Raw genomic sequence first — 12,801 nt, 5'->3', positions numbered from 1 at the left:
CATCCCCATCCCCATCCCCATCCCCATCCCATTCCTATCCCTATCCCAAACCCTATCCCCATCCCATCCCCATCCCATTCCTATCCCCATCCCACTCCCATCCTATCCCCACCCCAAACCTTATCCCATCCCCATCCCATCCCCATCGCAAACCCTATCCCACCCCCATCCCATCCCATCCCCGACCCCATCCTATCCCCATGCCATCCCAAACCCTACCCCATCCCCATCCCCTCTCAACCTATCCCCATCCCATCTCCGTCCCCACCCCATCCCAAACCCTATCCCACCCCGTCCCATCCCCATCTTATCCCCGTCCCCATCCCAACCCCATCCCATTCCTACCCCTATCCCACCCCCATCCCCATCCCCGTCCCATTCCTATCCCAAACCCTACCCCACCCCCATCCCCAATCCCCATCCCATCCCCACCCCAAACCTCAGCCCCATCCCCTCCCCTCCCATCCCAAACCCTACCCCGCCCCCCCATGGGGCTCCCTCCTCTCTCACCCCCCCCCCCCTCCCCGCCAGGAGCGGAGCGGAGCGGGGCGGGGCGGGCGCGCTGACGTCACGGGCGGCGGCGAGGCCACGCCCCCCTCCCTCAGCCGCGCGGCTTCCGCCCGGTTGCCATGGAGACGGGTACACAGCGCGGCCCTGCGCGGCCGCGGGGCCTCCGCCATGAGCCAGCGGCAGGTGCTGCAAGGTACGGCCGGGACGGGACGGGACGGGACGGGACGGGACGGGCCGGGACGGGACGGGGGGGGCCGGGGAGCCGGGCCCCAGCCGCTCACCCGCCGCTGCCCCCCGCAGTGTTCGAGCAGTACCAGCGCGCCCGGACGCAGTTCGTGCAGGCGGTGGCCGAGCTGTCCGCCAGGCCGCAGAACGCCGAGACCCTGAGGAGCGCAGGTACGTGGGGGGCCGTGGGGGGCCGTGAGAGGCCGACCCCCGGGATCCGTCCCCGAGCGCCCCGCCGGAGCCCCAGGCGCGCCCGCTGCCCGCAGCCCCGCTTCTCCTCCGGCTCGGAGCACGGGCCGCGGCCCCCCAGGTTCCCTGTATTCCCAAAGGAAGGCTCCCGGCGCGGTCCTCGGAGGAGTTTCCGTGGTGTTTTATGCGCCGCGTTGCCGGTGAAGCCGGCGCCGGCTCGCGGAGGGCGGCGTGCCCCAGAAGCGGCTATTTTCGTGCTGCCTCTGGAAAGTCGTTCGCCAGTTCCTCGGTGCTTCTTGCCGGCGGGTCTGCGCGGCTCGGGGGGGGGGACTGGCTTCTGCCACACCGGGCGAACCGAGCCGGGAACGCTGAGGGAGCGCTGGGAGCGGCCGTGCCCTGCTGCTGGCGTCGGGCAGCCCCGCGACGCCCGCCCCAGGTTCCCGAGCTTTAAAGCGAGGACAAAGAAGCGCTCCGAACTGAATTACCTGGGAGGCAGCAGGGCAGGGTGCTGTAAATCCGTAGTCGCTTTACCATATGGTATTCACGAATTGATTATGTTTTGCTTCGTCCCGATTTTGTTTTCAGTGCTTGTTTCCCAGATCTTGTAAAGCTCTCAGCGCAGCCTGAGATACAGTGGGGGCAAACAAACAAAAAAAGGAAAGCAATCGCGTAAATGCTTTCAGGTTTTGGTTGCTGTGATTGCAGCTCTCTGGTAAAATAGTTCTGCTGAAAATCGCTCGCTCGCATCCTTGTTAAGGAAGCGTTTGCTTGGGTTATGTGAGCGACACGCTGACGCCAGGCCTTTTGTATTGCCTTGCGGTGCTTCTCGGTTTTGTTTTAATCTTTCAGTGAGATAATGCCACCGCTTTAATTTATACAAATTATCCGCATTTACCAAAGCGACATCTTGGCCGTAGGAACAGATTGCGTCTTATTTGTAAGAAGAGGTCCCTCTGTGGCCATTTACAGTTCTGGGTTTTGTCTGTTCGCAGACAGAGATCCCATTCAGGCACAGTTCTTACAGTTTGGTATTTTAAAAACTGCAGAAAACTTATATTTTAAGAAAGCAATCAAAGTGTCGAGCTAATTTTACTTACATTGTATTTCATGATCTTAAAATAATTGTCTGTTGTAGTCTGGTGAGTAGCTTTTCTTTAGAACCGATTTGTTACTTGTGTAGAGGAAATAATCGTTTTGAGGCCTGAAGCTATTCCGTGCACAGCCTCAGTGTTGGTCTGAGAGTTCACTTTACAAGGATCAGGCTCTGGAGTCACGATGTGGAAATGTGCCTTTGTGAGCCAAGAAGGATGGCAAGCAGCGTTCTGGTGCTGAGCTGCTTCTCTATGGGTTTTGAATAGATTTTCAGATGGTAGAAAAGAGGGGAAAGTCTGCAAATATAGTGTTTCCTATTGCAATTTATTTGAGTGGCTGAGGCCCACAAATATTTTACCTCGTTCCCTCAACCTTAGCTTTTAAACTTATTTATGATGATATAATTAAAATGATAACTGTTAGTTTTGACCTTTTCGGGATGTGCTAGAAACAGGTTTCAAAACCTCCCTCTAAATGAAACGCGATTGAGTGCTTTAAAAATGACTAGCACAAATATTTAGAGGCATTGCTATGTCTAGCAGGATAACTGGCATGCATTTTGTGGTCTTGGTCCAGCGAGCTCTGTAGCAGCGGTTTGAGAAGGAAAGATGTCTGTCTACACATGCATCTCCGTATAAATCCATACGTAATAGGACTGGGGGGCTGATTTCGTATTCTGGCAAAGAAAGTTAATTATTCCTTAGGGAGACGGCGGTTTTAAGAAGATGCGGAAAGTCTTTGCCTGCTGTCATTTTCCATTAGCTTCAGGAGTCAGGGGCGCTTGGTGGGGTTCTCCTGTTGGATCTCAAAGGCTGTTGGGGTTCGGTCTTTTCCCAGCTGAAGCAGAAGGCAAGATTGCACTGACTCGAATTTGAACCAAATTAAGCCCTCAAAATGTGCTGAAATATATTCTTGGGATATCGGCCTTGGTTTATATTCTTGGGTATCCAAAGTGCAGGCTGGCGACTGTGAAATACCAGTGCCCAAGGAATAAAGTTCCATTTGAGAAGTAGTTTTGGTAAATAGTATCTTATAAAAACTAAGTAGTAGTTTGAGATCATCTTGTTCTGCTCAGAGATTTCTTTGGACGTGAAGCTAATATTGTGCAAGATGGAAGCGTGTTTAAAAAACAGCTCGTCACTGCACCGCAAGCCCAGCTTTCGTGGCATTACAGCAGGCACGGTGCTGCTGTTGCAGATGAGGGGGTGGCAGCAGGAGACTGCAGCATCAGAGGGAGCAAGTGGCCGGGGTCGGGGCGAAAGTTTCTTCTACTGGTTTGGCAGTTGAGAAATGTTACGGTACCATTCCTGTGGTGTGCCCTCTGTGTAATCTGCGGGGGATGCCAGTGGGGAGGGAGCCAAGTGGAAAACCACCTCTTTCCAGTGCCTCTCTCTTCTGAGGCTGCTCTGTCTAACCAAGCTCTGGAGCTGCCTTTGCACTCAAACCCCAGAGGTGGCTGTAACCAGGGAACCGCAAGCTGGCCCTGGGCTCCCTGGCACATTTCCAACGCACTGGCTCTGCGTGTACAAGAATGTCCAGGGGGTTTTGTTCCTGGGAGCTCAGCAGCTTTCTTGTGACGGGGAAACGCAAGGAATGATCAGAGAAATTCCTTTTTCAGGACTCATTCCTGTTTGTTTTCTAACAGCTCTCGGGTCGTGCTGCTATGGTTTTGTTAAGGTTGTTCCTTATGATTAAATACCGCTGTGAATAATGACTGCAAGATTTTTCTTTTGAATGCTTAATTAATGGATACGTGGAAAAAAAATCCGAAACTCCTAAACCTCTTCTGTTTGGTAAATGTAAGCTCGGAACAACGACAGATGCTTCATTCATCAAATCTCATTTCTGGAGGACACCTGACTGATGGGAGAAGCTGCTATGACAGTAACAGCTGTAAACATATTCTTTAGAAGCAAATCTATCCCTCTGGCAGCTACAGCTCACGATGTTTGGTACCGTTATGCGTCATCAAGCCCCGTATCCTCTACTGGAAACCAACTGTTTTTACTTATAACAGCAGGTGAGCTTGAGCCCTCTTTCTTGCACCGAGATTCAGGCAGCTTTTGTTTTTTTAGAAAACTTAGGAGAAAATCTGAGCTGGTTCCAGTATGTTTCTGCAACTGGTAGTCACTGAGGGTCTGCGTCTGCTTCCTTCATCTGTCTTGGGAAGTGCAGCACTCCGTAAATCGCCCCTTAGAAGTAGATACTATTTTTTTTTTGAGGCATTTATGATTCAGTATTAATAAATGCATCGAAATAAGACTTGCATGACTTCTGGATATTCATTTTTTGTGTTCTCCCATAGTAAGAATTAAATATTTATTTATTCATTTTTGTGTTACAGCTGGTGGTGATGGGGTCATTGCTTTTAATGTTTATGTTTAAGGATGTGATTGGGATTAAGAAACAGTTTTAGTTCAGCCACTTTGAGTTTGACTCTAAAGGTAGTTCAAAGTCAGCCTTTCTTGGGGCTGATCACACTCCTCAGCATAACAGCTGTGGAAGGAATAGAGAAAACCAGGTTTGGGATATGGACAAAGAAACTAGAAGCCGTGTGGTCTAGCAGCCTGCGCGTTGTTGTCCTGGGACTGCGTGTGCTGGCATCCTCCACACCTGTGAGTGCTTCTCGTTTCTCACAGGGTTTTGTTTTAACGCCTCGAGCAGATTTCTTCCAGTTTTCTGTTCCTTGGCCTTACCTACTTGCTGGCCAGTCTTCAGAGCTCAGCGAGCCAAGTTCCAGAATGTCAGCGTGAAGGAGGACACCATCTCAAACCCTTGTGGCACGGCAGGCTTCCTTCTTCGTGGTCTTGTCCCTTTGCAGCTGAAGGGCAATGCCGTGCGGGTTAGTTCTTGCCCAGCCCCAGAGCTCCTCCACTGGTCTCAGCTTTTAAACGCTGCGTTCCCCAAGCCTTGGAGTTGTTTTAGGAGTCTTTATTTTTACAAAAATGCTGTTCAGATATATTTCCCTCATCCAATTACATGGAGTCTTTTTGCCTGTACTTCTTTCAACTTCTAGTGTATGTATTTGAACAGTGGGTTTTTCAAGAATATGAAGGTATCTGCTCAGAGAGCACAGTGCCTTGTAAAAAGCCTGCTGGGAGGGTGGCACGTACAGGAGGTTGGCTGCCACGTTAGCTGTGTGCAGGAAGGCTGCTCCCTTAAAGCAGCGGTGTTCCTGCCCTACCTGGATCTCACAAGTGGATATGCACGGGTAGGCTCCAGTGCCCCCACGTAGCCAGTTCCAGCGTTTGGCCTTAAGCACCCTCTGCCGCGAAGGATGCACTTATCCTCCTTGTTGTTATTTTGGGGCAAAAGCTTTCTTGAGCTCTGGCGAGAGGAGAAGTGGATGGGGAAAGAGAAGCACGCAGCGTGGGAAGGAAGGCAGACGGCTAGCTTGGGAGTTGTAACGGGCCAAGTGGGGAGAGTGGCCTTCCCCAAAGCCTGGCGGTGCGGTTGTGCCTGGTGAGGGAAAGTACCAGAGAGATGACAAAAGAGGAGAAAGTAAACATATCCGAGGCTGGAGGACTGCCTTTTGCTGTAAGTCAGTCAACTAAAAGCTCAACTGCTGCGGGATTCCCCCCCCCCCCGCCTCCTGGCCTGTTCAGAGGAGACTTGCAGGTAGGAAATTCAGAGGCAGAATTTGTCGGCAGCTTCTGCACGGCTGGCAATTAAGAAGCAGCAGCTCCTTGCGACCGCCTTGGTTTTGGTGTGGCTGTGAAGAGCTGTGTGGTGACCACTTACCAGCTCTTTGAGCAGTATTTTCAGCAACTCAGCCCTCCTGAAACAGGATTAGTTCTGGTCCATCAATGCCGGAACAGCCAAATTGGCTTTTAAGGAGGGGAGACTTACTGCTGCTTGTTTCTTCAGAGTTCTGCAGCCCTGCTGCTGCACCCAACCTGCGTCATGTTCCACACCATCTGGCAACTGCTTGACGAATTACTTGGTTACCCAGAGTCTCTGTTACCGACCTCTATTTGTGTTCCCTTTGATATCTGAAGGACTGCAGTTGTGTTGTGCAAAGACGGGTCCTTTCTCAGCGCGAGTCATGCTGGAGGAGTTGGTACTTGAGATGTGCGTTGTGCATGGGCCATGGAAGGGACTGTGCCAAGATGAGTGAGTATGAAAGCTCTTTCTCACCGTTCTGGGAAGCTTTGTTTCAAGTCCCTGACTTAAACCTCGCTATTTCTAGGAAGGGACTGTTGAAGGTAGGGTGCTGGGGTGAGACAGAAATAAGCTTGCATTTCATTTCCTTGTCGAATCATCTGAATTGGATGGGCATCAGGAGTCCTGAAAAATCAAGGTGGTACAACGAGTGTTGGAGCATTAGTGTTAGATCAGAGACTGTTCGTGGTATAACAGCTGGCATACAGAAATAAGAGGACAACATTATATTTGATCCAAAGATAAGAGTATGTCAGGAGACAATAGTAGTGTAGAATTATGTTTTTTCATGTTTGCATTTAAAAATGGAAATACTGTTTTGAGGAAGGAGAATGGGGTTGAGGCGGCCATCTTCAGGTGCAAAAATGGAGAGAATTTGAAACCCGGAGTGATGTTACTCTGACTTGTTCCATGTTTCTGAAGTTCCTAACTTCAAGTTTCATGCGGGCTTTGCAGGAGGTAGGGAAAGAGAGTAGGTGGATTCTGCCTGACTTTTCTGCCTGACTTTCAGGTGTTTTTTCCCCCCCACAAAAAAGCCAAAATAACCAAACGAAGTCTGCTGTTTCCAGAGCGATGACTGTCTGTTTGGCTACAGAAACTTGGAACGAAAAAACTTGGGATCTGCCGCTGCCTCGAGCATGCCTTTTTTTTTTTTTTTTTTTTTTTTTTTTTTTTTTTTTTGTGTGTGTGTCTCCTCCAGAGAGGCAGCAGCCAGCGCTTGCTTGCTAAAAGAAAGTGCATCAGGCCTGGGCACAACAGCTCCACTTGAGAAGTGTGCTAAGGGCGATTCAGCTGCTAAGTGTGTCATTCTTTGAAACAATTCTGAGTGGGAAACTGAGGATAGAAAGGGGAATCGGTCCTTGCCTGAGGTCAGTCAAGGTTGTGTGATGCAAGAGAGAATATTTGGCAGTAATTCTTTGTTACCCTGTTTCTGAGTTGCTTGTGGGAACCCTTCCAAAACAAATCTAGTCTAATGCTCTAAATGCCTTATTTTGTAGTTTACTTTGTGTTGCTGCCTTTGAATTAGACTTAATGAATTTCCTACTTCTGTCACAAGAGGCTTGTTTAGAAGATGGCCAAAGAGTTCTCCTAAAATTTTGGGCAGCAATATGCTGCTATCCCTGCTCTGTATGGCCCTACATCAGAGAAAGCTGTTGGATGTTTCTTACCTATGTTACCTGAAAATGCTGACAGGAATGATGGCTTGGACTTCTTTCTTCTCCAAAGTTAGACTTGGCTCTAGACCAGGCAGTCAAAAGAAAGGAAGAGGTTGACTAGAGGAGCTCACCAAATGCAGCGGCTGTCTCAGGTGAGAGCAGCTGGTTGGGCCCAGGGCAGGAAGGCTTCCTTCTGTCGGGCACATTGGTTCCTTCCAGCGCTGTCTTCAAAAGTTGTAGAAGGAAAGGTTGTCTTTGCTTTCCTGTAGGTGTTTAAATGGAGACCACATCTCTTGGAATTAGCACTTCTTCGAAGTGCTGTTGGGAGAAATGCTCTTTACTGAGGATGTAAATATGAAAATGAAATAAATGGAAATCATGAATAAAATGAAAACTTCTCAAGCAGTCTGTCTTGCTGCGGAGTCGGATTGAGATGATGGATATCATCATGTTGCAGAGAATGTGAGAAGTGGAGGTAGAAGCTTTTAATTATGTTCAATGCACAGGCATAATCTAGGTCTATATGATTCTCTAAATTCTCAGTCAATTTGATGTCGACATACGGCTTGTACAGCAACAAGAATTGATTTTTCTTTTTCTTGTTCCACCAAAGCTCCTGTCATGATGATTATTTGTTCACTGTCTTTTCTTTCATTCACACATCACTTTGGGAAAATACGTTCTCCTTGAGAATCAGTACAGTTTCTATTTCTTTCTAAATCTTTTTCATCTGTTCACTGTTCTATCAGCCTTGCTTTAGCATTTTGTGTCTTTTCTTCCAGCAGTAACTCCCATTTCACTTTTCATCTCTTCCCTCACCTTCAGTTGCATCAGCTAAAATAGTTTGTCATCTTAAATGTCGTCATCAAGCTTTATGTGCTTTGTACCACAATGAAACGATCGGTGCTGGTCATGGTGAGGAGATGCTGCTTGGAAGCGTTTTCAGGCTCAAGGCTTTTTAGCATGTTCTAAAAGCGAAGTCTGAATCAGCTCATCTTGAAAATACAATTCATATAAATCTCCTATTTGGGACAACTCAAAGCTCATGTACATGTAAACTTTCCTGCGTGTGGTTTTGCATTTTGCAGTGCCTAGGTATGCCGTGCAGGCTAGAAACACATCATGTCATCCGGAGCTAGCTCATGGGTTCCCCTGCTGTACATTCATTCCGGTCTGTTTAAATTTCACTGACTTTTGAGACTGCCTTGGTGTGTCACCTTGGCTTTTTTAGGGGCAGAACACTCACTACATGCTGAGGTGTCCCTTCTTTCCCAACCACTTCTAACAGTCTCTCTTTTTTTTTTTTTTTTAAATCAAGCTTTATTGATATCAAAAAGTAGATCTTGTTTTCGTATCATCTCACCTTAAGGGCTCAAATGTAATATAAATGCAAATGTCAGTACAAGTGTCCGAACTGGGGGCATTCCAGTAAAGCAGGAACAGCGCAAAGAGCTGGAACAGCATGAGGTCCCGCAGGAATTTCAGCAGGTGTTTGACCATGCAGCTCATGTTAGAGGGAAGGACAAGAAAATGCTTTCCTGTACAGGACGCAGGTGACTTTTAGAAGATTAGCTCACTGTAGATGATATATGGTGTTGGCACTAATTTGCACGCTTTTCTGTTTTTTTTCACTTTTAATTTGTCCTATGAGGTTCTTAGTCCATTTTAATATGAAGTATAGCTTTCTATTGAGACCTTACCTGCCATTTGGAAGAGTTTGTGAGAAGATACCAGCACAACGACCACATCTTTAAATAGTGCTTCCTGCCAAGTGCTGAATGAAATCACACTGGAGGAGCTACCTTTGTCTGCTGCTGCCCAGGAGGCCTCTTTCAGCTTTCCTGGCTTTGACAGGAATGTGAGCAGGCACCAGTGATACCACAGACCTATTTCTGTAGTCTCTATGTGTACACGTTCAATTAATCACAGCAGGGCTATTTTTGGTGTTGCTGTAGTATTATTAAGACATCACAATTTCATTTCCCTTTTCTTGTGTGTCCCCATAAGACCTGTGGTGTTTTGTCTTGTGAACATCCTGGGAGGCTGCACCCACCATGGCTGGGCAGCTTCTGGTTGCGGTGCTGACCTTCCCAGAACAAACTCATCAAGGGTCAGCGTGGCCTCCATGGTTACTTGTCTCTCCTGTCCTCCCTACCTCTTTTTTTAGAGCCAGCAGTGGATTAGGTTTTCTTCTTGCTGGGAGTAATTTGGTTATAACTTAACATGAATGTTCCCTGTGAGAATTGCCCTGCTGCTCAATTACTTTTTTGGGCCTTTTTTTAGGGTGCTCTTCTGTACAGAAGTTTGCTCTGGGTATACCTTATTTAATAACTTCCATCCTTTAGACTATTCCTTGCTCTAAGCCCCTCGGCTTTTCCGTGTCTTGGTGTGTCAGTTCAACATCTTAGAGTCATCTGCCATTAGGCAGTGATCCTACTGTTGTGGGATTGTTGCACCAAAAGACCTTTGTTTGGCCCTCGAGAAGGGAAGTCTTGCTTTCTTCCATGCTCAGTCAGCTACATCTTTATCTGACGGAAACAAATGTAGTGGAAAGAGCAAAGAACGGAGGCAGCTGATATGGAGATTTCTAATTGCGGCTCTGGTGTTGGTGTCCTGGTGTAGCACTTTCACAGCCCCAGAGAGCATTGCTTTCTGGTTGAGCTACGAAGCTCAGAAGTATTAATTCATGCAGCTGGCTGTTAGAGGGACCCTGCTTCCGCAGAACTGCAATACAAGCAATGTTCCCTTTATCATTTGTCACCTTACAAATGATAATCTTTATGTAACCACGTGTATCTTGCTTATATCCCTACTGAAGAGTCTTGGTTTAACTGGAGGAATAACTTCATGTACGGAGTGCTCATCTTTGGTCATCCTTGTTGCTTTCTGTTGAACCTTTTCCAGTCCTCCTCTAGGGAAGGGAATTAAATGCAGAATGGATTTATGGAATAGCATCGTGATGGGCTCTGTTTTGGTATCTCTTCGTTTCTATATAATACTGAATACCCTATATACTTCTGTATGTATATATATACTTTTTTTTTTTCTTGCTACTGAGCAGTGAGCCAATATCTCCATGGATCTGTCTGTTCTAGCAATGACATCTTTCTCCTGAGTGGTAGAGATCTGTTTGGGGTCTGTTGCTGTGTATGGGACATTGGGGTTGGCTTTCCCATATGAGTTTGATTTAACTTGGCGTTTTATCGTCCAGTCATTCAGTCCCTAGTTTCATAGTTCTCCCCATTGATGCTACCTTGAATAACTTTGGTTTACCAGCGTGCATTCTCACCTCACTGTTCATGCCCTCTCCCAGATCGTAGAGGAGTACTGAAAGGCACACGTCCCCGCACTGACTCCTGCAGGACCTGCACTGTGACCTCCTCCCTCCTATTGCAAGAATGGAAAGTTTACTGCTGCCATTTCCTATTTTCAAATGTTTATTCATGTAAGCACTTTCTTGGGCTGTGACTGCTAACACATTGCTGCTTACCTCACCTATAATTTCAACAGCATGTGTAGATACTGGAATATGCCCTTAGAGAATGGACTTCCAGATTCCTTCATATTTCGCTGATACACTGCGGACTGCAGTAAAAACACATCATAAATAGTAACGTGATTTAAAAAACAAAAACAAACACCAAACCAACAACCTTTGAACTCTTCTATCTGGAGTCTACTATATTACGGCGATTGGTCCCCAGCTCAGTCATAGCTTGTGTAGATGGAATGTAATTTGGTGTAAGTCGACGTGGGGGTTCTGCTGGCAGGCTGAACGAGTGACATACCAGTGGTAGCTCACCTCCAGGTGGATTTTCCTGTGCAGACTTCATTAATACTTGTATATTATATATATTTGAATATACCTTATTTTCCTGTGCATATTTTAACGTGTATTTTATTTATGTCTGAATATATCTTATTTCTACATGTAAATCTTTTTATATTTCAGAGGATTTTTGTACCTATGAAAAACGGGCAGAAACATTGCTATGCATCAGCAGTGCTATCCAAGTGCCAACTTCATTTCAGTGGAACACCTGAATTTCCTACAAGTTCTTTTTACCTGGAAGAGTAATTTAATAGTTTTTTTATGAGTAAAGTTTAGTTAAAGCTTAGAATAAATGTTTAGAAGAAAATCTGCTTACCGAATGGGCTTTTCTCTTCCTGTTGTAACTCAGGTGTAATGTCTTTGCTGAGACCTCTTTTGCTGGATGTGGTCCCAACTATTCAACAGACGGCTGCTTTGGCTCTCGGGAGACTTGCCAATTATAACGATGACCTGGCAGAGGCAGTCGTGAAGGGAGACATTCTTCCACAGCTCGTGTGTTCATTGTCTGAGCAGAATGTAAGGCATCATTGTTTTCTTAAGTAATCATTTTTTTAACTGTTGCACAGGGAAAGAGAAATCTTTCTGTATCAGCTATCTGCTGTTATTCCTAATATAGCAATAAATGAATGGAAGTCAGAGACAGCATGCATGTTTGAACTCCTGAGAGATCCATGTGTATTGTATACATAAATTTGACTTTAAATAAGTTTGACTTTAAAATATCATCTTACCTCCTAGTGCTTTACGAGATATACACTCACGGCATTGGTATGGTTTTAAAATGTTGAGTGATATTTTATTAAAGGTCCCCCTTCAAAAAGGAGACAATTTGAAAGCTGTAGTGATAATTGACTAGGATTTGTCAATAATACTAAACACTTGTGAAATACATACTAAATATTTCATTATAGAAGTTCAGTTTGTGTCTCCAAACACAGCAATTTGGAAATCTGTAGCGTGAGAAATATCAAACCACTGATTAAGGAGAACACATTAAAGTTTTTGGTCTTTATTGTTATTAAAAACAAAAAAAAGTGTAGCAACAATTACAGATCTCACGGTCTCTCTTCTTCTGTTCTTGCCATTTTTCTTCAGTTCTTGCATATATTCCATTTTTTATTCCTAACCTAAATCAACAATAGTAATAAAAATGTAGTTTTGTATACAGTTTCTAATGACTGGAAAAAGGAAGAGACAGCTGAGAGTGAAGTGCATTGATACCACAGCCACACTTAAGTTGCAATATTGTTTTATTAGATTTAGGAGAATTAGGATTTCAATGGAAATATAGTTGGGAAAACTATATATATTTCTTTTTTTCAGTCTTTTGAGGAAAATGTAAATACTCATTGCATTTTTTTTTTGCATATCTGGTCACTGCCTATACAATTAATCAAAAAAAATTAAAAAGAGAAACCTTGATGTCAAGATACTGGTATAGTATGGAAAGAAAATTAAGGTTTTAGGTAGACAAATTTATAACCACTTTGGTTAATTTATTTTTATTTTTTTAAGGGAAGGAGGGGAACAGAACTCTTTATCCTCTTTTTTTTTTAAATTTGGAAACCACCCCCCTGTTACAATTCAAAGCACTCACTAAATTAGCTTGAGTACCCTGATTTATCTCTTCCATGT

At 45.7% G+C, this 12,801-nt stretch overlaps 1 protein-coding gene across 2 annotated transcripts in view; it reads left to right on the top strand.

Annotated features, from left to right (window-relative positions):
- Nucleotides 1–612: 612 nt before the first annotated feature.
- Nucleotides 613–12,801, top strand: part of SPAG6 (sperm associated antigen 6) — a 39,274-nt gene continuing 27,085 nt past the window's right edge. For both annotated transcript variants that reach the window (XM_040547679.1, XM_040547678.1), the window contains exons 1-3: nt 613–703; nt 811–906; nt 11,516–11,682. In XM_040547679.1, coding sequence (XP_040403613.1) covers nt 679–703; nt 811–906; nt 11,516–11,682 — 288 coding nt within the window. In that variant the 5' untranslated portion in view covers nt 613–678. The remainder of the gene's footprint in view (nt 704–810; nt 907–11,515; nt 11,683–12,801) is intronic.

The sequence above is a fragment of the Cygnus olor genome, chromosome 2, assembly GCF_009769625.2.
Source record: "Cygnus olor isolate bCygOlo1 chromosome 2, bCygOlo1.pri.v2, whole genome shotgun sequence".
Taxonomy (NCBI): domain Eukaryota; kingdom Metazoa; phylum Chordata; class Aves; order Anseriformes; family Anatidae; genus Cygnus; species Cygnus olor.
Note: the sequence above shows the minus strand (reverse complement) of the source record. Positions and strands in the feature narration are given on the sequence as shown.